Raw genomic sequence first — 26,679 nt, forward strand, 5'->3', positions numbered from 1 at the left:
TCTATCTTTTGGTTCCTACCATTCATTGGTCAGTCATCTGAGGAAAGTGTAAATACAAATACACCCAATGAAACATGGAGTTTTACAAATGAAAACCAATTTATTCTGGACACTCAATGGCTAAAGGGATGTAAAAGGTTAAGAGCTGGGGCACCTGGGTGGTTCAGGGGGTTACCTCAGCTCAGGACATGACTTCAGTTCGTAGGTTCAAGCCCCACATCAGGCTCTGTGCTGACAACGCAGCGCCTGCTTGGGATTGTGTCTCCTCTCTCTGTGTCTCCTTTCTCTCTGCTCTTCCTGCACTCGTGCACTCTCAAAAATAAATAAACTTAAAAAATAAATAAATGAAAGGTAGAGCCATTCGGAAAAGGGTGAAGGAACTCCTTTTGATGTGCTTGCTGAGGGGTCAGCTGAGCTTCCTTGGTCATGGACAGAAGAGACCACCTAAACTTTTAAAGGTAGTGGTTTGCTTGCTCATTAAACCCACAATTCTACTTGTGCACTAAATCGTGAAAATTAAATGAAAGAATTCATGTAAAGTGCCTAACAAGTAACAGATGCTGTGCTTTCTTCCTCTGATGTCTTTATATTTTTGTAGCCAGAAATCCCAATGTTAATTTCCAATAAGAAAGTCTAGTTTTTTAGAGTCAAAAGAAATTCACCTTGAGTATTGCAGCATTAGTGACATCTGGTGGAAAATGGGAGTTACAATATAGGATTATTATAGCTATTCTGATCTTTGCTGTATAATATCACTTTCATCAGGTTTTCACACATCCTTCTCTCCAACTCCATGGGAGTATACTTCCCTGCCCTATTGAAGTTTGGCTTAGCCATAAGACTTGCCCACATAGTGGAATGTGGGAAAAAATGTCAGCTTTTAAAGTTCTGAAGCTAAGCTTGAAGAATCCTGGATAGCCATTGCTCCTTCACTAGTTGAGTAAGACATGTGACCTGCAGATTTGCCTGAGAAGAAGATAAGCACCCCAGATGACCCAGACTTACAGGGGAAAAAGTGCTTATCATTATTCTATGGTTGTTTGCCAAGCAGCAAAAGTCAACTAATATAGGAGATTGTTACCTCTATCGTAAACATTGTAATCATGGAAGCTTGATTTCCCTATCCAGCTGGGGACACTGGGAGAAGGATCCTGAAGACCAGGTGTGGTTCAGTCCCTTCTGAGGCTCTTATTTCAGACCCTGATAAGCTCAACTAGAGCATGCTGTTTTTCATTCCTCTATGGTAAGCAAAACTGAATCAGAGTCCAGGCCAGGCCCACCCAGGCACCCCTCCTTCCTTTTTAAAGCTGAATTTTATTTCATTGCATGTATACATCACATTTTGTTTACCCATTCATTTGATGGACATTTGGGTTCCTTCCACTGCTTGGTTACTGTGAATAGCACTGTTATGAAAATGAGCATCCAGGATTGTTTCATTCATCCTGGCCACTTGGCACATTAACAGGTCCACACCATAATTTTTGAATGAATGGATGCTATGTGTATTTACTTAATAGTGGAAGTTAATACATGTAAAGAGTTAGACTAAGCACTCACACCAATATAAAAATAAAAATATTTTAAGACAAATTTAAAACGTACACATTTATTTCATCATCATTTAAAGCTTGATTTTATAAACCATAAAAAAAAAACTTTTTAAGAGTTCTGTATCATAGGAATTTGAAGTAGAAATATTCATACCTTTGTAGGCTCAGGTTATATAAATTAAAATCAAATAATTGGAAATGTTTTCAATATGGAAACTATACAAATGAAATAAATGGCAAAAGGACCTAATAGGAGCAATATTTCATTACTTACAGATTCTTATTGGGTAATTTCAGAATCTAAACAAAGACTTTGAATATTCAGACTTATTTTGCTATATTTTATATTTAAACATTTCCCTACCTATATTCTGAGTCAAGGTACTTGACCAAAAAAGGTCTGATTTAAGAAGGCATTTAGCTTTATAACAAAAGTTTGCCATCTATGGTTACCACTCTCAAAGGAATTGACATAACAATGATGATATAATCTCCTAGTCCCCTTTTGAATAGTGTGCAATAATGTGGGTCAACCCTGTATAAAGTCATACAGGTACCAAAAAATGGAACAATTATGCACAGTTCAGTGAAAGCATAATGTTAAGTTTTCCCCATCTAAAAGTTAACCAATGAAACAAAACGTATCACCTATAGTTGACTTGGTTCCAGGAAAACCACATCTGAGAATTACAAGTACATCACAGTCCTTATCCTCAGTCATTGACAGGAATTTTGTAGGCCACTGTGCTATTTACTTTGTGGATCGTAGTAGTAAATGAACGAAGACGGACTTCCTCAGAATTGGTAATAAACTGTGGTCCCGATTCTTCCCATTTTTCAGGTACAACCAAGTCTTTGTCTGTATAAATCAGTAGATCAAATGAACCTAAATTGGGGACAAGATCATTAAAGTACCATTATTTTTTCAAAAGTAAAACTCCTCTCCCTGTCCCTCTCACATTTGAACCACCTATAGTGTCAGAAAAGCTACTTTACTCGGATCTCTAATCAGTTAATTGTTAGCTAACTGCTTTTCCTCAATGGAAATTTTAGTACAGAAAACATTGTACTCCTTTTACTTTATCTTATGAAAAAAAATTCAATTTTTTTTCCTTTAATGAGAAAACCATTAAAAATATTTGTAGAAAGAATTAATCACGAGATAGCATGAATGTAAGCCATAGAAGAGATAATAACATCTTGGTTTTGTGACTGATGTATCCCAGTGCCCAGAACAGTGTCTGGCAGATAGCAGGTATGCAGGATATATTTGATGAATGAAAGAGTAACTAAGTTAGGAAAAAAAGACACAATTATAGCTAAAAGTCTTCATTATATACATAGACATGTGTAGAAAATAAAAATAATGAACAAAATTACATCAAAATATTTTAGAGTGAGTACTGTAAACTACTTTCATTCCTTCACCGCACTTCTAAATAAGATGCATATAGCATTACTTTTGCTTTATTAACATTTTTCTCATTTGTATTACAGGACACTGATAATTAAGAAAAAATTTAATAAAAGGATGTGAAATTTGTATAATACTTACAAGAAACTTCCAACAGTGGCAGAAATGTCACTGTAGCTGTGATCTGTCTGATCACTGAACGGATTTCATCTTGGATAGCTTTCTGAGACTTTTCTCTGGGTGCACTACCAAAGAAACCAAATCAATTAATTTAAATTTTAACAAGTTATTTAAAACATTGGTAAGATTATTTAACTGATTAAATATTTCCCAAATCAAATAAGTAATGCATTCAAAAGGTTTTTTTTAAAATATTTAAATATACAGGAGTATAATATGTATCCTTAGAATCTATAACCTAGTAGGCACAGTATTATCTCTGTTATTTCATTTATCCTCCTAATCGTTTTTAGGGTTGATCTTAGTATCAAGTTATTCAGTAGCAGATGATTAGAAAACCTGTCAAGTGCTTCAATTAGGAAAACTTCAGTACCTCCTAAAATAAAGATAACAAGTAGTATCTAAAATATTTAATCAGTATAATCATTTTGGCATTTTTAGTATTGCCTAAATGTCTAATTCCCTACTGCCTCAAAAAAGATGTTAATCCGGCATCAAATTATTTGTATAAGTTAAAACTTTTCTAAAATAGACCAAAGGTTTCAGAAACAATCTATATTTCATTACGAGAAACAGTTCTCAGTTTATAGATAAGCATGCTTAAGACAATGCTAGAAATTAGCCTATAATGATGGGCCATTTGGGGGATCTGCAAACTTCAGTTTATGAAGTGTTGCAGGAAGTTTGTGGCATTAAATGAAATACAGTAGAGCTGCATCTTTTATTTATTTATTTTTTGTTTATTCATTTATTTTGAGAGACAGCGTGAACGGGGCAGGGACAGAGAGAGAGAGAGAGAGAATCGCAAGCAGGCTCCACACTGTCAGTGCAAAGCCAGACATGGGGTTTGATCTCACAAACCATGAGATCATGACCTGAGCTGAAATCAAGAGTCAGATGCTTAACTGACTGAGCCACCCAGGCGCCCCAGTAGAGCTGCATGTTAAGCTGGGAGAAAAGTCTAGGATAATACTTTCTGGTCTTAAAAGTACCTTGAAACTCATTAAATGGCCCACCTAGTCCATCATGTGTAGCTTCTCATATAGCATCATAAACACTAAAGTCTGTAATTCATGGATTTAGACTAAAGGCAATTATGTCCATGATATGCACAATTTTTTTGTGAGCACAGTTTATGAGCCCTATTCTTTTCCACAGGGGATTAGGTCAAATCAAGCATACTTAGAAACAAATTACCTTATATAAAACTAAGTTCAATATAATTAGAACTCCTTTAGTAAGGAAAAGAAATTTTGCAAAAAATATATAAAAGTGGAAGTAATTTAATTCATACTTACCTGTCATCTTTTGCAGTCTTGTCACACTCAATATCAAATTGCCACCTTTCAAGGACTTCACCACTCTCAATATTTGAGATGACTACCACCAGTTTCTGAACTGAACACTTGTATAACCAATCTGGAATACATAACAAGGCATCTTTTTTTGATCCACCGCATTACAAAGCAGTTCTCTTCTCAGGTCTCACTTCCTATTGTCTGCAAATTCCTACCCCTAGTATTTTGGAACTCCTCCAACCTGTACAGGAAATTTGCCCCACAATAACCTAGCTCCTGTTTCTGAATTCTCCGTATTTGTACCAGATACAGTACTGAGTGCTGAGAACAGAGTAGTGAACATGCAGTACTTCCATCTTAATCTAAGGTAAAATGTAGGAGTGGAGGATTAATCTAATCATTGTGCCAATAAATGTAAGATTTATTATAATTGTGATGAATGCTATGAAGGTGAGGTATTTGATGCAGAGAGTGAATACAGGAAACTTTGGTTCATTCAGGGAGTTCTCATTTGAGTTTAGTTCTAAGAATAAATACTATTAAATATGCAAAAATATACAGAAAAGGGTATAGGTCTTAAATATTAAAAAGGGAAGAGCATCTGACTAGAGGACTTAAAAAAAGCCAATACAACTGCAGTTACGGGGAGAACGAAGGCAAGTTTAGCAGGACACATAGGGGTCAAACCATTCAAGGCCACGTGGGCCAAATTAAAGAAGTTATATCTCAAGAATGAGGGAAGTCATTATTGTGTTTGAAGGAGGGTGTGATGTAATTAAATTTATATTTCAAAACTATCCTTCTGGCGGTGAAGTGGAAAGTAGACTGGAGGTAAAGAGGGGATCTAGGGTCACTAAAATTAATTAGTAATTCAAGTAAGAAGTAATGAAGGCTTATAGAAGGATAAACTGGTAAAGATGGATCAGTAGATACATTCAAGAGATTTCATGGTTAAAGTTGTTAAGATTTATTGAATACTTGAGAGTAAGGAAGAGGAAAGACTCAGGGATACCTCCTAAGTTTCTGGTTTTTATCACCAGTTGGATTACTGATACATTCACTGAGATAACCCCAAGATCAAGAGTCCCATGCTCCACTGACTGAGCCAGCCAGGAGCCCCATTTTTCATATGCTGAGTTTGAAATATCACTGGGATAGTCACATGAAGATATCAAGGGACTCATTTAATATATGAGCACAGAGTTAGGAGAGCTGGGCTAGATGTACGTTTGTGAGTCAACTACACAAAGATTAGTGAAGCTATCTAGGTATGTCAGAGATCTAGAGAGGTTATCATGAGAAGAAGGCCTCAGAATGAGCCCTGAATTAATCTTAGATATTGGGGCAGTATACTCAGGAATCAGCAGTTTGTTGTTGTTTTTTAAGAGACAAAACAATTTAGTAGTATCGAGGGCATGTGGGCCACCTAGGTCTCTGTTGCATACTCTTTTAAAAAACAACCCTTTACAAATTTGAAAATATTCTTTGTAGGCAGTACAAAAATAGGCCACTTGCTAGATATGGCCTGGCACCATTGCTGACCCCTTGGCATATATCAACAACTTTTTATCAATTTAGTTCTGAAAAGGAGACTGGTTAGTAAGTTAAAGATTTGGAGTAGGTGGAATTATTTTCTTTTAAAACTAAAGACTGACTAAACCAATGAAAGTAACTCAAAACAAAGGAGTCAAAAATATCAGAGAAGAAATAGGGTAAAGTCCTTAAGAAGGCAAGAGGGATGGGATTCAAATTGACAGAACAATTTGCCTCTAAGAACAATTCCTCCATGTTAATTAAAATAAATGGGAAAAGTTAAATAGAAAGGTCTACCTACATCTGAGGTGAAATGTCATGAGTGTAATCTTAAAGGAGAAAACCCAAAACCATTAGCTTAGGCCAGGCTTGCTTCTCTATCAAATTAAGATGACATAGATTCATACTTAGAGGTTTCAGGCTAAATAATCTGAGGGCAGCCCTAATACAGGATTACAGATGATTTAGTTCTAAAGGCAATAAAAATATAATTAATGCTATTTTTAAAAAAATTTTAATGTTTGTTTATATTTGAGAAACAGAAACACTGCGCAAGCAGGGGCAGAGAGATGAAGACAGAACCTGAAGCAGGCTCCAGGCTCTGAGCTGTCATCACAGAGCCCGATGCAGGCTTGAACTTACAAGCCATGATATCATGACCTTAGCAGAAGTCGGACACTTAACCGACTGAGCCACCCAGGCTCCCCACAATTAATGTAATTTTAAAAATAAAGCTACTTGAAAAAACATAGATGGCTTATGAATTAAAAAGAAAAAAATAGGTGACTAACTGCGGTGTTTTTTGGAACTATTATTTTGGGAGGTCAAATGGGGAGGTAGGGAGAAACATCTTACAACACAGAAAAATTAGAAATGAGAATCCTAAGTGGAGAAAAACAAGATTAAAAAAAAAAAAGGAATAGATGGAGAATAAGTATTGTGATCGAATACAGTAACTTCTTGAGCTAAGGAAAAACAATGAGTGTTCAGATAGAAAAGGCTTACTGACTTACAGGCAGGATTTTTTTTTTTTTTTTTTTTAATGTTTATTTATTTTTGAAAGAGAGAAAGACAAGAGTCAGAGGATCTGTAGTGGGTTCTGTGCTGACAGCAGAGCCCATTGCAGGGCTCAAACTCAGGAGCCCTGAGATCATGAACTGAGCCCAAGTCAGATGCTCAACCAACTGAGCCCCCCAGGCGTCCCAGGATTTAAAAACAAAAACAAAAACAATAACAAATGGAAATAGGTAAAAATGAGAAACTTCTACTGGGTGTCCTATTACTTAGTAGTTGTACTTTTTTAAGTTTAATTCCCAGGCTGGATCTAATTTTATTTTCCTTTATTCTAAAATAACGATGGCTCTAAACTCCAGGCAGCTACAGAAAATAGATCATGTTAAAAATACAGTGGATTTTTCTCAGATAATGAACACCATCATAAGTACATTAAATTCTAATTTGTTCCATCTGGCCACATGAACTGCAAAAATCATTTCTTTTTTATTTTTTTAAATTTTTTTTTTTCAACTTTTTTTTTTTATTTATTTTTGGGACAGAGAGAGACAGAGCATGAACGGGGGAGGGGCAGAGAGAGAGGGAGACACAGAATCGGAAACAGGCTCCAGGCTCCGAGCCATCAGCCCAGAGCCTGACGCGGGGCTCGAACTCACGGACCGCGAGATCGTGACCTGGCTGAAGTCGGACGCTTAACCGACTGCGCCACCCAGGGGCCCCCAAAAATCATTTCTAAGGGACTTGATGGAGATTGTTTTGTGAAGCTGTATCAGATACCTAACATCAAAATATTCAACTCACTCAAAATGTAGGGTAAAAGTGGAATTTCTTTCAATTTATATATTTTTGCTTTCTTCCAATTGAGAGTCATTATATTTGAGATTGTAGTGTTTTACACTTCTATATACAGAGCGAAAAAACGACCACCAAGATGCCCGGAAGGAAGGGTCATAGAAGGCCTGCAAAACTCAAAATTGTTTCCAACAGTTAAATACCTTTTAGTTGTTCCACCACATTATTTAGGTATTTTATGAGCTCAGGATCAGTTGTTACAAGCAAGGTGAGTCCATATTTCTGCACTCTAGTAAAGGTTTCAGATGGATATATGCCACGCTGATATAAAATGCTGTTGATACCAAATGCTGAAAACAAAAGGAATGTTAAAGAAAAGTTATTATCACTTTGTAACTCCGTAAAATAAAACATATTTAGCTGTGGCTATGGTTTCATTAATGGTATAAAACTGTAAATGCCTAGACACGTGTTTATGGGTGTGTCGCTGAAATTAGAATAGGTAAAAAGTGGAATTAAAAATCCTTAAAATCTTGCTTCTAAGTAAAAGAACGTGATACCTGCACTTATGTGGCAATAAAAGAAAAACGCCAAACTATATTAATCTACTACCGTCAACTTTCAGCTCATTGTAATCCAAGTCCAAATTCGGGCTAGAGGATGTCAAGATCCGCTTTTGTGTCTGAGTTAGCAACTGATTTTACTGGTCCAATGCTCCAGGCAACCCTCTCCTTTCTTTTTCCTCCTTTTCCCCTCACAAATCCTGCCAGATTCTATCAGAAGGTACAAGTGGCCTGGTCCAGAACAGCGAGCCTCCTAAAGTCTAGTTCATCACCCCAACACCAGAATCAAAGCGTGAAGATCGGGTTCTTAAAAACATACACGGTCTCCACCCCGGTCGTGTTCTGTCTCAAGTCGCTGAGACCCGGGTGGTGGTGGGGTGGGAGGGGCAGGTGAGGAAGTGCGTATGATCAGCAGTTTAAAGCAATTCGGCAGCTGATGGGGCTACGACAAGAGACAGGCCTCGGTTCAGCAGTACCTAGGCCTCCAGCTCCATTAGCAACGCATCCGGAAACGGCGCCTGCATGCGCCTCCTCCTAGATTCTCCAGCCGGGCAGGAGGCTGGGGCAGAGAGGGCTTGAATTCCGGGCCTCTCGGCACCCCCGCAACCTCGCCCCCGCGCTTACCCCGCCTCCGTGGCCGAGCCGTGGGCCTACCGGGCGGCCTGGCCTCAGTTCTCCCGCCCTCCGGCCTGCGCGAGGAAGACTTACAGAAGAACTCAGCCACGATTTCGGCGCTGCCGCGCAGGGTGATGCCCTGCTCCCGGGAGAGCTGCAGCGCCATTGCCAGGCCTACAACGAAGGACCGCGCTTCCACCCGGCAGACAGCTACAGCAGGGACTTCCACAACACTTCCCCGCCACTCGTTTCAAAAGTAACGACGCAGCATGCCGTCGGGTCCTTTGCGCAGGCGTGACAAACCTCTAGGTCCCGCCCCACGGGGCGGGGTCGGGCCTGTCTTCGCTCCCCTGAGCTGTTTCCTCGCGCAGGCGCAGTAGGTAGGCGTGGTCACGCATTTCCGGGTAGTCCGGGTCCGGAGCGTCCTGGTCTGGCTCCTCTAGTTGTGGGAATCTAGACTGCGTCGAGGAAGGAGGCGGGCGATGTGGTTTTAGTTGCCACACCTTAGGCCTGCCGGGAGCACAATTTCTAAGTTTCATAGATATTTTCAAAGCGATATGAACTGTTCGCCACCTGCACCTTAAGTGGCCCCAGTGATCCCTAGTGGGCGCTTGAAACTTTTGCTAGACGCTTTGGCAGTTCGTAAAGAAACCGGGTGCGCGGTAGCTAAGCCACAGCCTTGGAGAGCCCGATTACTGTATGAGAGAGCGGCTTTTCCCGAGAAATTAGGTTAGGGTTAAAGGGATGAGCCGCAACCTTTTTTGTCCTGTGTCTATGTCTGTCCTGGGCTCAGCCTTTTTCCACCCGGCCTCACTGTAAGGCGGTCAGGAGCGGCTGGAGGCTGCATCTGGCAGTCTAGCTTGTGCTCCGTCCATCCCGCGCACTTTGCACCCACAGGCAAGGTGGTGAGGAGTAAGTTCATTGCACCAAAAAGGCCCATCTACACTGAAGAACTTTCAGGGGAATTTTGACTCACAAATTCAATGACTTTACATTAGGATGAGAAATATTTCAGGGAGTGCACAATTAATGTTCGTGTCAATTGTGAAACAATTTTCGCAAAAATTTTATTCGCCTTGAAGCAGCTAGCAAAATTATTTGTAAAATGAAGTCTCAGAAACTTTGTTCCAGACATACTTTGCTATTTAATTATATGAGAAGTGCCCGAGTGTGTTGCTTTTCTATTGTTCTGTAACAAATTACTACAAATTAATGGTTTAAAATATCACCCATTTGTTATCGTAGTCGTGTAGGTCCGGAGTTGGTGTGGTATAGCCGAGTGCTCTGCTTAAGGGTCTCACACTTGAAGTAAAGGCGTCTGCAAGTGGAATCTCATTGAAGATCTGGGTTTCTCTTCCAAGCCCCTGGCTGTTAGCAGAATTAAAGTCCTTGTGTTTCTTAGTCTGAGGTTCTCCTTGTTTTGCTAGTTGTTGGCCAGAGGCTTTTGCCAAATAGCTCTTCTATAAGCTTTCTCATACTTAGTCTTTGACTTCATGGAGATCCCTTTTAAGGATTCATCTGTGTGTTTAAATCACCAACTTTTCACTCTTTCCACCAGGAACTTAGAGTCAGAATTCTGGCATAAGACTGGTAAAGCATGATTCCCACCTTACTACGAATAAAAATTGTCTTTCTAAGGAATTTTATATTAATACTCAGCACTTCAGGTAAGACTTCCTTCAGTTTCATAGTAATATAGTTTTTAAATTATCTGAAGATGCAAATAATTGTTGGTATAATTTTGGAGATTCCAGAATTCAAATGGCTAGAAAAATGTATGTTTTCCATGTATAGAAGTATTTATTAAATACGTTTTTTGGGGCGCCTGGGTGGCGCAGTCGGTTAAGCGTCCGACTTCAGCCAGGTCACGATCTCGCGGTCCGTGAGTTCGAGCCCCGCGTCGGGCTCTGGGCTGATGGCTCAGAGCCTGGAGCCTGCTTCCGATTCTGTGTCTCCTTCTCTCTCTGCCCCTCCCCCCTTCATGCTCTGTCTCTCTCTGTCTCAAAAATAAATAAAAACGTTAAAAAAAATTAAAAAAAAATACGTTTTTTGTGTTCTGTGAAGAGATGTAAGAAATAATTAACCTTTGAAGGTAAAGTCTGTGGGGCACTGGGTGGCTCAGTTCTTTGAGCGTCCTACTTCGCCTCAAGTCATGATCTCACAGCTAATGGGTTCAAGCCCCATGACAGGTTCTGCACTGACTGCCTGGAGCCTGTTTCCCTGGCTCATGCTGTGTCTCTCTCTCCAAAAAAAAAAAAAAAAAGCCAGGTCTGTACTTTTTGAGGACTTCGTAATCTAGTTTTGTTTAAAAATGCATAGTTGAAAAAATAAAGGTGGCACCCGCGTGGCAGTTGTGGCAGTTGGTCCAACTCTTGATTTCAGCTCAGGTCCTGATCTCACAGTCACGAGGTTCTCTCTTCTCCCTTAACTTCTGCTCCTCCCCACCACCTCTCTCTCTCTCCCCTGTCTCTAAATAAATGAAAGAAAGAAGGGAAGGGGAGGGAAGGGAAGGGAAGGGACGGGACAGATTGAAGTCTCATAAATTTGGCCTTATCAGCCTTCTGCCTAACTCAGCAGCCCCTTTTCAGATTATTTTCCCAATCTGCCTCTTCTGTTAGTCACTTTTCCACCTCAGGGCTTTTCATAATGTGCTTTTCTCTGCCTAGAAATTTCTATCTGTTCAGATTTCTAATTATATTTATTTTTTTTTTTATTTAAATGTAACTGTATTCTAGAAATTTTCTTTGACCTCTCTATAAGGTCCTGCTCTATATTAGCATCTCATTAGCACTATTTCAGAGCATTGCTTTCAGTGTTACAATGAAAACAATGGAATTGTAATAATTATGTAACGATTTGTGTTACAATTTCCCTTTTACCATGGAGGATCCATGTTGACATTTTATGGGTACTTCATCAGTATTTGTTGATTGAATGATCATTTTAATATTTCCCTAGGAAAATTTCATGGAAGAGCCCAAGACATTTTCAAATTGGAGAACCGATTGGATGAATGAGGTGAGGCCACATTTTGGAAGCTTTGAATATCCACATGAGTTGATTAAATTGGAGGTACCAGGGATATGTAGTTTCTTAGAATTGACATAATTAAAGGGGCATTTTCTCAGGTGTAAATTTCAGTAGTGGTTGTAGAATGGATTATGTACAGGACAGTCTAGAGTGGTGGCCCTCATACTTGAGAGTGTGAAAGAATCACTTTGGTATTTTGCTATATGTACGTTACTGGCTTTTATTCCCCCTTCTCCAAATCTAATGCAGTCCACTACCATAACCACTAGCCACAGATGGCTCTTAGGCACTTGAAGTGTGCTTGTCCAAATTGACATATGCTATAAGTATAAAAATACCTGATTTCAAAGACTTACTATAAAAGAAAAAGAATGTAAAATATTATGTTTTTCAATTGATTACATATTGAAATGATATTTTTACATGCATTGGATTAATTTCACTTGTTTCATTTTAGCTTTTTAATCTGACTACAAGAACATTTAAAATTACATGTGTGACTCATGTTAGATTTCTGTTGGACAGTCTACTCTATGGGCTCTAGGAGATGACCTATGTTAATCAGCATCCCAAATGATCCTTATGTTACTTTTTGAAAAACAGTAGACCACAATGGATATTTTAGTAATGCAGGCCTAGGAAGTTGAGACCCTGGACTAGATGGATGTGTAAGAGTTTGAATAAGAAGATCTATATCAGAGCAAGGTATTTGGAGGCAAGAATTGGGAATATAGATAAATCCAACAGGATAGTGTTGGTCAAATCTATGGAGATGTTAGGAAGAGCTGCCCAAACTCTGAGCCTATTCTATTTATTTAACACAATAACACTTAAGATTCTAGAAACTTTGGAGAGATTTATTTCCTATTAATTTTTTTTAACTTTTTAAAAAAATTATTTATTTTGGGGATGCCTGGGTGGTTCTGTCAGTTAGGCGTCCAACTTTGGCACAGGTCATGATCCCATGGCTTTGGATTCTCTGTCTCCCTCTCTCTCTGCTCTTCCCCTGCTCACATTCTGTCTCTGTCTCTCAAAAATGAATAAATGATAAAAATAGTTTTATAAAAAATTTTATTTATTTTGAGAGAGACGGCATAAGTGGGGGAGGGGAAGAGAGAGAGGGAGACAGAGAATCCAAAGCAGGCTCCACACTCAGTGTGAGCCAGATGTGGGGCTGGAACTCCAAAAACCGTGAGATCATGACCTGAGCAGAAACTAAGAGTCAGACACTTACCCCACTGAGCCACCCAAGAGTCCCCCTATTAATTTTTGAGTGTTTTGTTTGATATTGACCTATTTTATTTAAACCATCTTATCTTTACAGAATGTTTTTTAAAAACTTGCTTTTGGGAGGTGCCTGGGTGGCTCAGTTGGTTAAGTGTCTGACTCTTGATTTCAGCTCAGGTCATGATGTCACAGTTCATGAGATCCAGCCCTATGTAGGGCTCAGTGCCGACAGCAAGGAGACTACTTGTGATTCTCTCTCCCCCTCTCACTCTGCCTTTCCCCCACTCTCTGTCTAGTGCCCCCTCTCTTTCTCTGGTACACAGATGCTCCCTCTCTTTCTCTCAAAATAAATAAACTTAAAAAAAACCCCTTATTTTCAGTTACTTGAGTTTAGTTTTATTTACAATTCAATGAAGTCTTTCTGATGTTTAGAGGAAAGCTATTTGGACAGTGAGAAGTATAAACATAACTTAAGATTTATTTCTGAAGAAAATTCAAGCAGAGAGAATAACCAAACACATGTTAATAAAAGAGATACCTATGAAAAAGTGTGTCATAAACAGGCCTATAGTCCATATTAGGCTGCTAAAACCAGAAATAAACATTTCTAAAGCTAGAATCAAATGGAACCTTAAACTGAAAGTAATGTAATGATTTAAACAATCTACTAGTTGAGGAAACTGAGGTCCTGAGTGGCTACATCATTAGTCTAAGATTCAATATCTAGTTAGAAGATTTAGTGGTAGAATCTAGGGTTCTTAGTCTTTTTAAAAAATTTTATCAGTTTGAAGACATGCTAATTAATACTCTTGTTTTAAAGGTTATTTTTACAAAAATCAACTGATTTTAGGTTAAAGGTTTTTATTCAATAAGCTGTACACATAACTTGTCAAGAAAATGGCAATTACAATCCATAATGAATTTTATGTCAATACACATAGTTTCAGCTGCCACAAGATGGCACTGTTTGCATATGAAATAATACCTTTTAAAAATTCAGTGTAAATATGCTTCAATTTGTGCTTCTGTTCAAAGTAAAATAAAAGAAAAATATATTCAGTGGCTTCTAAGGTATTTGTATATGTGGAATACATCAGAATGAAGTGTTAAATCATAATATATTATAGAATTCATATCTTTCTTTTAAACATTTAATGTATCAGTGATAAATAGTAACCAGTAATAGTAATAAATCACTATTCATATTTACATTTAATTTGTATATTTTTATACATGGAAAAGAAAACATTTTAGATAGTTGAATCATTATTCTTACAGACTTATGAGCGTTTTCCTTCAAATCACTAGGTGTTATTTTATTCTCGAGGCCAATATCTTGACATAGAACAGTTTATTCTAAATCTGATAAAACAGTGAGGGATACTTATCTTTATGATAATATTAATAAGAAATTCATTTAATAAATTTTGGGGAAAACTGGGGCACCTGGGTGTCTCAGTTGGTTAAGCAGAGGACTTTGGCCCAGGTCGGTGAGTTTGAGCTCTACATCAGACTCTGTGCTGACAGCTCAGAGCCTGGAGCCTTCTTGGGATTCTGTGTCTCTCCGTCTCTGCCCCTCCCCTACTTGCGCTCTGTCTCTCTCTCTCTCAAAAATAAATAAACATTAAAAAAAACTTTAAATTTTGAGAAAAAATTATTGTGTACATAGGTAATAATTATTATGTCAGTTTGGAGAACTGGCTTTTTTTTTAAAAAAAGGATATTGTCATAAAGAGCCATTTTCGTCACATACTTTCCTCCTAAGGACTTTCTTTGATTGTTGGCTCATATATTCAAAAAGATAGCACAACAATTTGAATTATGACATTATATTAATAAGCAATGGCTGAATAAAGTGAACATATATATCTCTATACTGGTGTAATTTATAATTTTTAATGATCCAGTTGTACATATAGAATATTATAATCTTATCTTTAGTAAAAGTTAGGAAAAAATATTACTGAAACATATTAATAATTCATAAGTTCTTGTAATGAAAATTATGAGCAGTTTTTACCAGAAAGTATTACCATGTTTTGTTATGATTTTGTTTTGGTATTTTACTATAATTCTCTAATGATAATGGCATATAGTCACTTGGAAGTCTTTTCATGGCTCAATCATGATTAGGTAACGAAAGGTGTAATTTGAAAGGTAGGTGATAATCTTACTCATATTTAATCCCCAGAGACTGTTTGATAGAATATGTGTGTGAAATATATATATGAAGAATGGGTTCTGCAATCGGTTAGATTTGATAGCACAGTGTATTTTAAAATATAATTGAAATTCAAAACAACTTAGAACAATTTCAGATATAAAACTACCAACACAAAGCCTCTGTGAAGAATTAAAAAGCCATGGTTGCTATTAAATTAATAAAAATAGATTTAATTTCTTAAATGATTTTATAATTATATATTAAATTTGATTTAACATTTTATGCCTATTGTACATTTTTAGTTTGTTGTTTCTGAATATTCTGTATGTAGGGTTATTTGTGTTGTTGTCTAATATGTAAATAAAGATGAATTAGTTGTGCTAAATCTATCGACTGATAATTAGACCATGATGTTACTTAAGTAAATGGAAGATATTTTTTTGAAGAGTGCTATAGACAAAATAAAATAAATAAACAATAAGTTTGGATCTTTCTTAAATAGTTATGAATATCAATTTATAAAGTATTTATGGGAAGAAAAAGCTTTGTGAAAACATGAAAAATCACCTTACTTTAAATTTGGTTATATTTTTCTATTTAGATAAACTGGCTTTTTAAATTGGAACAGTTCTCTTATAACCTGACTTGTATCTTGTGTTTATAGCTCATTCAAAGAATATAGTAGTCAAGCCGTATTTATCAGGTTACAGATCAGTCATGCACATTAATTCTATTATTTCTGCTGGGATTTCCCACTTATAAATTGAATATGACAGTGTTTTTTATTCTTGAGTAAGGTGCATAATCTATTTAGCATCAACTGACAACAAAAAAGCTTCCTGAAACTCTAGAGTTGCAGGTTTAGTTTTGGAGACCAAGTGGATTAAAAATCAAATGGTGTCTTTTTATTATTGCTTAGTCTCAGTATAGTTGTAAATAAAGGTGCTAACTTTTCACACTGAAATAGATGGCAATTATCTTTTTTAGTGTAGTCTTTTGGATGATCCAGAATGTACCTTTTTAAGCTTGTGTTACATTGATATCAAAATAAAAGGAAACTTGAAGTTTCATTTAATTTGTGTATCTCCAAGAATATTCTTGCAGTCCTAGTATGAGAAACAACAGACTAGCATTTAGATATTTTAAAATGTGTTCACAGAATTTTGTTATTCTTAAGTGAGGTGTGGTTATGAGTTTGTATAATTAAAGAATTATTAATAAGATATGTTCCTTTTTATTTCTGGAATTTTACAGTAAGAGTTTTATTAAATTTGAGTTATCTTTAGTTTCCATTAGGTTAATAAGAAATTATAATATTTAACTCATAAAAGCAGCCAAATATACTGTTGTAATATGGTTGAACATCTTAAGGACTTACGAAGTTATGTGTTTCTATACCTAGGATGGCTGCCACTTTAGGAAAAAGATCAGGAGTGTGGGAAGGGCAGGAAGTTACCTAATGCCTCAAGTGTATCTGAATTTGAAGCAAGGTTATTTGAAGGACTCTGGAAATGTGCATGTACCCTCCTTTTTCTCCAAGATCTTGTTGTTTATGGTGTATCCCCTCAGTAACCGAAAAAGTGATGAATACTCATCAATATAAGTTTATTTATCTCTAAATTATAAACATTTTCTAAGCTATATTTATATTTTATGTATATAAGCATAATAAATATTTATATATATATTTAAAACATACACAGATGTTAGAAATTAAGAAAGATGAGATAAAGAAATGTTTCTTTTAAAAATGATTTTTGTAGGGTTTCTGGGTGGCTGAGTTGGTTAAGTGTCTGAATCTTGATTTTAGCTCAGGTCATGATCTCACAGTCATGAGATTGAGCCCCATGTTGGGCTTTTTGTTGAGCATGGAGACTGCTAAAGATTCAATCTCTCTCCCCCACTTAAACACGTGCACTCTCTCTCTCTTAAAAAAATAAAATTATTCTTGTTATATCACTAGAACATAAATTATTTTACTTTCACTAAATGTATTAATGACTTAAAATTTATGTGGTTAATACGCCTCATTATTTTTTTAAAATTTAGTTTAATTTTTTGTAAAGAATGATTTAAAAGTCTGATACTTAGGGGCACCTGGGTGGCTCAGTTGGTTGAGCATCTGACTTCACCTCAGCTCATTATCTCATGGCTCATGAATTCGAGCCCTGCATCAGGCTCTCTGTGCTGACAGCACAGAGCCTGGAGCCTGCTTTGGATTCTATCTCCCTCTCTCTCTGTCCCTCCCTTGCTTGCTCTCTGTCTCTCTCTCTCAAAAATAAACAAACATTAAAAACAATTAAAAAATAAATAACAGTCTGATACTTAGTTTGGCTTATTTTAATACTTGGGGTTTTGTTTGTTTGTTTTTGAGCTTGTTTTTGGCTTTTTGACCATCAGAGCTAAAAAAAGAATATATCACAAAAACATGAAGATGCAAATGGAAGAAGTTCATTGTTGACTTACTATTTATTTTAATTTGTATTTTTATAATTTTAATAAATGGGTCTAAACAAAGGTTTAAAGCAGTTTTGACCCATTTCTTAAAAATATGAAAACTCATTTTCCTATTAGTTTGGAACTAATTGAACTGATTGTTTCTATCTTTTAATAGCCTTCGAAAATAATTTGTAGTTTAGAAAAATTATAAATAGATTAGAAAAATTGGTTTCCAAGTTTTTCAATTGTATAGATTTTTTTAAAAAAAATTGATACAAACATGCCCTCTCAGCAGTGTGACTGTCTTTTGAAAAACATTTGCTTATTCATTTAAAACAATCACTCTTTCTTCGAAAGAACATCCTGAGTGTTAATTTTCCTGAAATTGTTGTTAGCACAGTACTGAGTGCTAGGGGAGGGCAATTAAATTTGAACTGGTTGGCCTTCATTTCCTCAAGATATACCCGTAGTGAGTGATCTTTGACTTTCTGATATGTAGACCGTGTGAAGGTAGTGGTGCCAATCCATTTGCTACATTTTACCGCAGCTCATTTTCTTATATTAAAAAGTCAATGTAAATAGAAGTTCTAACAGTTCTTCCTGCCCCCCAACGGATTGTTTTGTGCACATTTTCCACTGGAAATCATCAGTTAAAAGTATGTATGCAGAGGGATGCCTGGGTGGCTCTGTGAGTTAGGTGTCCAACTCTTAGTTTTGGCTCAGGTCATGATCTCACGGTTCATGAATTGAGCTGGTGGGCAGAGCCTTCTTGGGATTCTCTGTCTCCCTCTCTCTCTCTCTCCTGCGCTTGTGCTCCTCTCTCTCTTTCAAAATAAGTAAACATTAAAAAAAAAGAAAAAAAAAAGTATGTGTGCATAAACCCTATTGGTTGAAGGATAAGGCACCCTGAATTGGGGATGATGGTGTTCCTGGCTTGCCCTCTCTCCCAGGTAAATATGGAATAAATGTAGCTTGGATGGCTGACTTGCTTGTGTGGAAATTTGAACTATCATTTTCCATGCTGGCTTCTGTCACACCAATCCTGTGAGGAAAATACATTATTTTCATTGGGAAGGGGTGCCCCAAACTTTTGAACACCATTCATTTTCCACTTAAACCTGCTGAAGGCACAGAATAAAAGCGCTCTAAGGAGTTTCAAAAAATTCTTATATGGTAAAAGTCCCCTTGGATCACATGAAAAAACTTTACTACTGGTAGCATAGAGGTGGAGAGTCTTGGAATTGTCTGAGGAAGCAGCAGTCTCCAACCAATCTACCATAAGCAGAGTTCACAGACAGGTGTGCAAGAAAAGGACGTCATCCTCTCATGTTCTAGAGAAACATTTTAAAGGCAGAATATCTGGACAATTTAAGAAGGATTATATAAGGTCTTTTTTCCTCATCTGTAAACTGGAAGTAGCAATAATACTTGTTCCATAAAGTTTTTGGAAGATTACATGAGATAATATAACCAAAAATTTGGTTTATGGTTAATATATTGTTATTGTTAAATTAGTGCTAATGATTATTATTATAATTATTTAGATAGCTTTCCCCCACTTTCCCAAGCACCTTTCTTGAGTCTGGTACATGTTGGGTTTAGGATAACTAAAGAAGCCCTTAGTTAATGCAGCTTAAGGAAAAGGTGAGGACAGACAGACACTCTGTTGACATTAGGGCAAGCAAGAGATAATTATAATAGCTAACATTCATTGAGCACTTATTTTCTGCCAGGCACTGTAGCAGGATGTGAATTCTGAAAGTGTAAAATACCGGGCTATATTTTAGATAATCTACCTTGAGGTAATCCATAGTGGGTCCTTATGTCCTGACCCTCCCTCCATTCCTGATGTGAAACTCCTAGGATTCATCTAACAGTGGAATACAATGTAACTGAATGGCTGGAAACCTAATGGATACTCAAGGTAGGAGGGAAGACTGTCAGTTTAAGATAAAGGTTGAAGCAAGGAGAAGAGGCCAAAAATGGAGGAAGAGAGACAAGAGGTAGGGCCCAGGGTAGAGCACTGGCTCTTCTGATTAAGAGTAGGCAGCCAAAATGGGTACCCTGACTAGGATTACAATGATAGAAGTAGTTTCATATTTTGTGCACTTTATAAATGCTCTGGCCAAGGGACAGAATGGTAATTGAAATCCAGCCCACTGCTCAGCTTACCAACTCTGGATAGTCCTGACAAAAGAAAACAAGAAAGAATATCCAGTACTTTAAGAATGCAAAGAGATGACAAATCTGAGAGGCATTTTGAAAATGTGATCAGATGTGTTTGGTTGATCTCTGAAGAATAAAGTCTGGAATCTTAGAGGTCATAGAGGAAGTGTATACATGGAGATGATAACCAAGTTTGTGCAGTTGGATTAGTTTTCCTTCAAGTGAGTTTAGGTCAGGAAGAGAAAAGACTCCGGGAGGGATCTGGGAGTAATGACTAATACAATGATACGTGGAGAAAGAGACAATGAAAGAAACTCGGAAGTGGAGAAGTAGGAGGCAAATCATGAGAGGAATGAATGCTGTAAAAACCTGGGATACCTATTTGAGTTAGGTGGAAAAAAAATACTATTTTGGTAGTCTAGTACACAAACCACAAATAATGACTGGGAAAACATCAGATTTTATACTTAGAAGATCTTTGTTGAACTAAGAGGAAGTAATTTGGGTCACATGGTAGGGGACAGAAGTCTTTCACCAGGAGTTTGGAAGGGATAAGGAGACAGCAAAGGTCTGTTGGTAAGGAAATTGGAGAGTGGGGAAATAATATGAGTGATTGCTGGGTGTGGGGAATTTTATTTTTAGGAATAAAATAAAGAGGAAGGGAGAGGCAGAGAAATATAAAAATTGAAGTTGAAAGTTGGAAAGGTGTAACTGATAGAGCCAGACATTGGAGACCACAGAAAGCGGTAGCATCAAGGGCCCAAATGGAGAATAAGCCTTAAAAGAGACATTTCCCTCTTTCAAAATCAAAATATTCAAGAAAGGAGAGGCAGAGTATAGGTAAATTCTTATTTTTCATGGAACATTAAGTGAAGTGAGAAATAGCCTTCAGTTTCTCAACGGATGAGGAGGCAAGATAGGGAAGTGGGGAAGAGCAAAGAGAAGCAGACAAGAAAAAGGGTTGGAAAGATTTTTGGAGCAGCCATTATGGGGAATTGAAAGAGAAATCAACCAAGGAGAAATAACAGTACAGAGCCTTGTTCCTTGATGGATGCTTTACTGAGTACTACTTACCTCATGATGTAGAGTTGTATGGAGACAACGGGGAAAAACACAGTCTTTTCCAGGCAAATCTAGTTGCAGAGCCAATACACTAAAATAGCTACAAATAAGGAGGTATAAGATAAATCAAGTGAATGTATGCAGTAAATAGAAAATGAATTCAAAGATAACTATGGGAATATTTCTTGAAGGACATAGAACTTGAAGAGTACTTGGAACTTCATCAGACAAAGACAGGTGATGGTAAGGCAAGGTTAAATGGAGAACATTAAGTCTGATGTGGGTCATAAAGAAAACGTAGGACAATAACGTTTTTGGATATAGACATCTAGGTAGACATTGGATGTAGACATTACAGACACAGTACTTAATAGACCAAAAGTGTGTAAGCCCCAAACTAGCCCACTTTACCCAGGACGCAGTCTTCATGTACTTAAATCACATCTGGGTTCTAGGGAGTCTTGTGTGGCAGGCTGACAAGTTGAGGCTTTCCGCAGCAGACATGAGAAAGCCACTGGAAGTTTTTGAAGTTGGGAAAAATATAATTAAAGTCATGTTTTAGTAACATGATGGTAGCTGGTGTGAAATACACATTGGAAAGCTATAGTAACAGTCTAGGCAAGAAGAACTCAAGACTGTTTTCTTCACTGTTTCAATTGCAGTGAGTACTCTAATTATCAGGAGAATCCCTGGGTTTGCCTCATTTTCTTAGATTCATCAGTCTCCCCTTTCTTTTCCCCTATTTTTGGTGACTTTGATTTCTGGTTCTTTAATTCCTCCAAACTTTCAGTCTTCTTCTTAGTTCCTACTCTTTCCTTTTGACCTTGTTTAGTTTGTCTCCCACTGCTCTTTTTTGTGTGAGCCCTGCTAAGTTCTGACTTGATTCAAAGAGTAGGCCTGCACATTTCAGCTTTACCATGGAAGATTCCAATAAACTGATGCTATTCAGTTCCTGAGTCATTCCTGAGTCATTCAGTTCCTAATTTTACTGCCATAATCCATAGTATTTGCTAAGGTTTAATGGTTACTAATGTTTTATGTCATTTTATTATATAAATTCCGTAAAGTATTTCTGCCTTTTTTTTTTCTTGGTATTATAACTGACAGATGAGCATGTTAAACTTAGTGTGGTTGTATTTGTGAGTAGAAGGTAAGGATAGTAGTAGCTCTAGTAACCCTGCAGATTTCTTACCATTTTAGTAAGTTTCACTCAATTTTATTCAAATTGAAACTCTTTAAAGTCAGAATATCATATATATTAACTTGATCTTGATGCTCTCCTTAAAATACTGAATATTGCTGTTGGTTCCTATCTGGATACATTGTTTTTCTACTTAATAAATTACCAGTTTCTGCCTTCTCTTCCAGTGACTTAGTATCTAAAACATGGTAAGCATTTAAGTATATGAGGTGAAAATATATAAAAGGTGGAAAATGAATGGAAAGAAGTCTTGAGCCTGAAATATGGATGTATCTACACACACACAGTGTGTTGCCTATGCCGTTTGAATCCCCAATAATCTTCCTTTAAAGGCAGAATTATAGTAATTTTAAGTATCTCAAAATTATTTTCAAGTTACTTAAGGCTTTAGGAAAGTAGAAATTTTGAGTGATTAATGCTTGACGCAAATTATCCTGAAGGCAATAAGAAAGCATCAAGTACATAAGATTGACTTTTCAATTAAGGGATATTTTGGAAATGATTTAGCCCTGCACTTCTGCTTGGACACTTCTACGTGAAAACTTTTTTATTCAGTGAAAGAGGACAATCAAACTTAGTTTTATCTTGAGAGCTCAGGAAAGGTTAAAAAGTGGATAGAAAATGTCTTCATTGTGGAAAATGAATCCCCATTTTGAAATTCAACTGAAATAAGCGTTTTTTTTAAATTTTGTATGGAAAATTTATCTGATTTCATGATTAACTTGATTATTTGACTTATTTTGTAAACAAAGTATAGTGTTTCTTAAAGCCTATAAAAACCACTTTTTCCAACCATGAAAGATTGAGTGAAAACAAAGGGAGTGTACAAAAATGGGAGGGGGTCACAGATCTGTATCTGCATGGAGGAAGAGGGCAGTACTTTTGGGGAGTGCAATTTACATGAGCATCTGGGTCTTTTGTCATGTTTTGGATGGATGACCTGAGTCTGATATATTGGTGAATAGCATTAACAAAGGTCTGGTTGTCAAAGACTAGAAAGAAAAATGCAATTAGCCACAGCAATGAGGTGATGTCTGTGTTTGGGGGAAAAACCGACACCTAACTGGCAATAGAAAACACCGAAATGATAGCATCAGTAAAAGGCCAGATTTTGTGTGAGTGTGCATGTGTGTGTGTGCTATATTGTATAATGATCTTAACTCAGTAGGATATGACCAAAATGACATTTTTTGGTAATGTTTGGTTTCTGTGGTGAAAGTGAATGTGTACCTGTTACTAAAGAAACGACACGGTAGACTCAATGAACTTTTAACTCATAACACACTAATTTCACCAACCTGATACTCACAATATTGTTTGTTTCTGTTTAAAGAAAATTAGAAATAAATAAAAGTGCACTGTAGTCCAAAAGAAGTTTGCTCTTTTTTGGGTCTAATTTTTTTTTCTTTATAAACCATGCCATCCATAGTAGAGAAGCATATCTAATCTCCCAATTAGGTCAGGCCCCAGGATAATCAATCTCTTTAACAGCAGATGCCTTGTTTTAGCAAATGAATGCTTGGTTTCAAAAGCAGTTTTGTGTTGAGAGAGGAGTGCAGTTGGCATGGGTGATTAGAACTCTTTTAAACCCTATAAAAAGCTTCTGTAGATTGTTTTATGCCCACACTTTGTGAACTGAAGTAAATGCTGTATATATCCATCTTAAAATGAACATGGTGGGGACTTTATACAGCCTGTGAGAACATCTACATGCATATAAATGGCATTATTTGAAGTCCAACATTTTTATGTCCATTTAGATTAAACTGTGATTTTGATAACATCTAAAACAAGTGAATGTTTTTAGTAAGTGCTCTTCATATTAATTAAATATGCTCCTTAATGACAATAATTTAATAAGTTAGCATTTTTTAAGCTGAAAATACAATGGCAAGTTAACATGATTCTTATTTTATTGTTTACATTAGTCTGTAAATGCCTTTCTTCATGTCTGATGCCTTTTCAGTTCATATACGTATCATGTGTAAATGAGCAATGTGCAAGACAACTTTGAAATCAAGAAGAAATCATTTTAAATTTTTTTTTAACGTTTATTTATTTTTGAGACAGAGAGAGACAGAGCATGAACAGGGGAGGGGCAGAGAGAGAGGGAGACACAGAATCTGAAATAGGCTCCAGGCTCTGAGCAGTCAGCACAGAGCCCAACATGGGGCTTGAACTCACGGACCGTGAGATCATGACCTGAGCCAAAGTCGGACGCTTAACCGACCAAGCCATCCAGGTGCCCCAAGAAGAAATCATTTAAAATTAAAGTTTATAAACTTTGTATTCGGTTAAAACTCAAAAAATTGAGTTTGTTTTGCTCAAAACAACTCATTTAATCTAAGATATATTGAAATACAATGATACTTTTTACTATGGTATAATGAAAAATCTCTTCAGTAAATTATTTCAGGTAATTGTTCTTCAAAATCTGATTACTGGAACTCATCAGTAATGCCTGAACGTGATACATAAAATAATTCAGAAGGCCACTTGAGTATTTATTTCCTTTTTTAGGAGCGCAGTCCTTGGGTTGAAACATTTGCCAGGTAGTTAAGAAAAAAGCATTCACCTGCACATTTTTGGATGTTATCATTTCAACTTTAGTGTATAATGGTCAGTTCTACCAGTTTTTCTCCTTCTTAGAAATTGTTTCAATTATGCTTAATCTGTGGAAAGTTAATATTTTCTATAGTGAAGGTGGATAAGACATCTGAGGAAAAATTAAAAGCAGATGGTCTTTAATTTAAGAAACATTTGATACTAATTACTTCCTACCTTTCACATGACTTAAATGTTGTAGGGTTACATTACTTTTTTAAGTAAGATTTTAAAGCTAAATTTGGTAGATAAGGTAGAGATCCAGTGAGACAAGATTTTTAAAATAGAAGCATTCTTTTTTTTTTATATATGCATTCTTAATAAACCAAATACCAGAATAGTACTGTGACAATTCACTTGTGCTTATTCTAACTTGTAATAGCATTTAAATATGATTAGAATGGCTTCTGTATATTAAGATCCCTAAAGTTTTTTTTTGTTTTTTTTTTAATGTTTATGTATTTTTGAGACAGAGCATGAGTGGGGGTGGGCCAGAGGAAGAGGGAAACACAGAATCTGAAACAGGCTCCAGGCTCTGAGCTGTCAGCACAGAACTTGATGCAGGGCTCGAACCCACGAACTGTAAGATCATGACCTGAGCAGAAGTTGGATGCTTAGCTGACTGGGCCACCCAGGTGCCCCTAATTGGAAAGTAGTTTAATGTCCAGATATGTTACTCAGCTACATTTTAGTTTTAAAACTTAATTTTATTATTGTAGCATTTAAGGCAGTTTACATTTGATTTAGTGGAATTAACACTTAACTTTATATGATAGCTTTCTTACTCAACCCCCCGTGATTTTCAGAATCCAGAGATTTCCAAGCTGAAATTTTTTATCATAGAACTCTTGTAGCTAAGTTTACACATGGATTATTTCTTCCTTAGACATACACACACATTCACATGCACACACAAACACTATAATACGAAAAACGTGTCTGAAAGAAAAGATACTAAAATGTTAACACTGTCTTTGGGTGATGGATAAATTCTTTTTTTTATGGAATTGGCTTACATTTTTAATGATTTTTTTTTATAATTTGGAAGAAATATAGCTATTTTAAGTTTCAAACAACATATACTTTACAATCTCAGCATAGGTAATGTGTAGTTTGACAATGATTTTTCCCTGTCCTCTGAAATCTCTGTAAAGGCAAATACCTGCAAGGACAAATCCTCTGTCCTTTCCTTGGCACTACTAATTTGGCCATGCTGTTGAAGTAAACCACTCACTGAAAGTTACAGTTTCATCCTAAACTGTGAGAAGTATGTTGTGTTTAAAGCATCCCAAGAATGATCCCAAATAACGAATAGTAACCATGTATTTATCCAGGATCTCAGCACAACTTTGTAGTCTCAAAAATTATTGAAGACTCTCAAAGGCCTTTTCTTTATATTACATCTATGGTTATTACATTAGATGGTAAATCTGAGAAATTAATTCATTTAAAAATAACGATGAATAACCATTATATATTAACATAAGTAATATAGTTTTTCCAATACAAAACAAGATCTGTTGAGGACAGCACAATTTTCTATTAAAAAAATTGTTTTTAATGTTTATTTTTGAGAGAGAGAGAGAGGCAGAGAGCAGGAGACACAGAATCAGAAGCAGACTCCATGCTGTGAGCTGTCAGCACAGGGCCCAATGCAGGGCTCAGACCCACAAACTGCGAGATCATGACCTGAGCTGACGTCAGATGCTTAACTGACTGAACCACCCAGGTGCCCCACAGTTTTCCATTTTTGTAAACGCCTTTTGTATATGGCATAGCAGAAGACTGCTGGATTCTTTTATTTGCTTCTGCATTCAATTTGTT

At 36.6% G+C, this 26,679-nt stretch overlaps 1 protein-coding gene and 1 long non-coding RNA gene across 2 annotated transcripts in view; one reads left to right on the plus strand and one right to left on the minus strand.

The window, feature by feature from the left end:
* Positions 1 to 1,593: 1,593 nt before the first annotated feature.
* MAD2L1 (mitotic arrest deficient 2 like 1) lies at positions 1,594 to 9,443 on the minus strand. The gene is made up of 5 exons (XM_049631108.1): positions 9,056 to 9,443; positions 7,988 to 8,134; positions 4,446 to 4,566; positions 3,109 to 3,212; positions 1,594 to 2,439 (listed from the first exon to the last, which is right to left on the minus strand). The coding sequence occupies exons 1-5, from the start codon at positions 9,126 to 9,128 to the stop codon at positions 2,267 to 2,269; spliced, it is 618 nt and encodes a 205-aa protein (XP_049487065.1). The 5' UTR covers positions 9,129 to 9,443; the 3' UTR covers positions 1,594 to 2,266.
* Positions 9,444 to 10,271: 828 nt separating this feature from the next.
* The window catches only part of LOC125923074 (uncharacterized), a 32,602-nt gene continuing 16,194 nt past the window's right edge, over positions 10,272 to 26,679 (plus strand). The window contains exons 1-2 of the long non-coding RNA XR_007457885.1: positions 10,272 to 10,629; positions 11,921 to 11,980. This is a non-coding gene — a long non-coding RNA (uncharacterized LOC125923074). The remainder of the gene's footprint in view (positions 10,630 to 11,920; positions 11,981 to 26,679) is intronic.

Source organism: Panthera uncia, chromosome B1 (assembly GCF_023721935.1).
Source record: "Panthera uncia isolate 11264 chromosome B1, Puncia_PCG_1.0, whole genome shotgun sequence".
In the NCBI taxonomy this organism is placed as follows: Eukaryota; Metazoa; Chordata; class Mammalia; order Carnivora; family Felidae; genus Panthera; species Panthera uncia.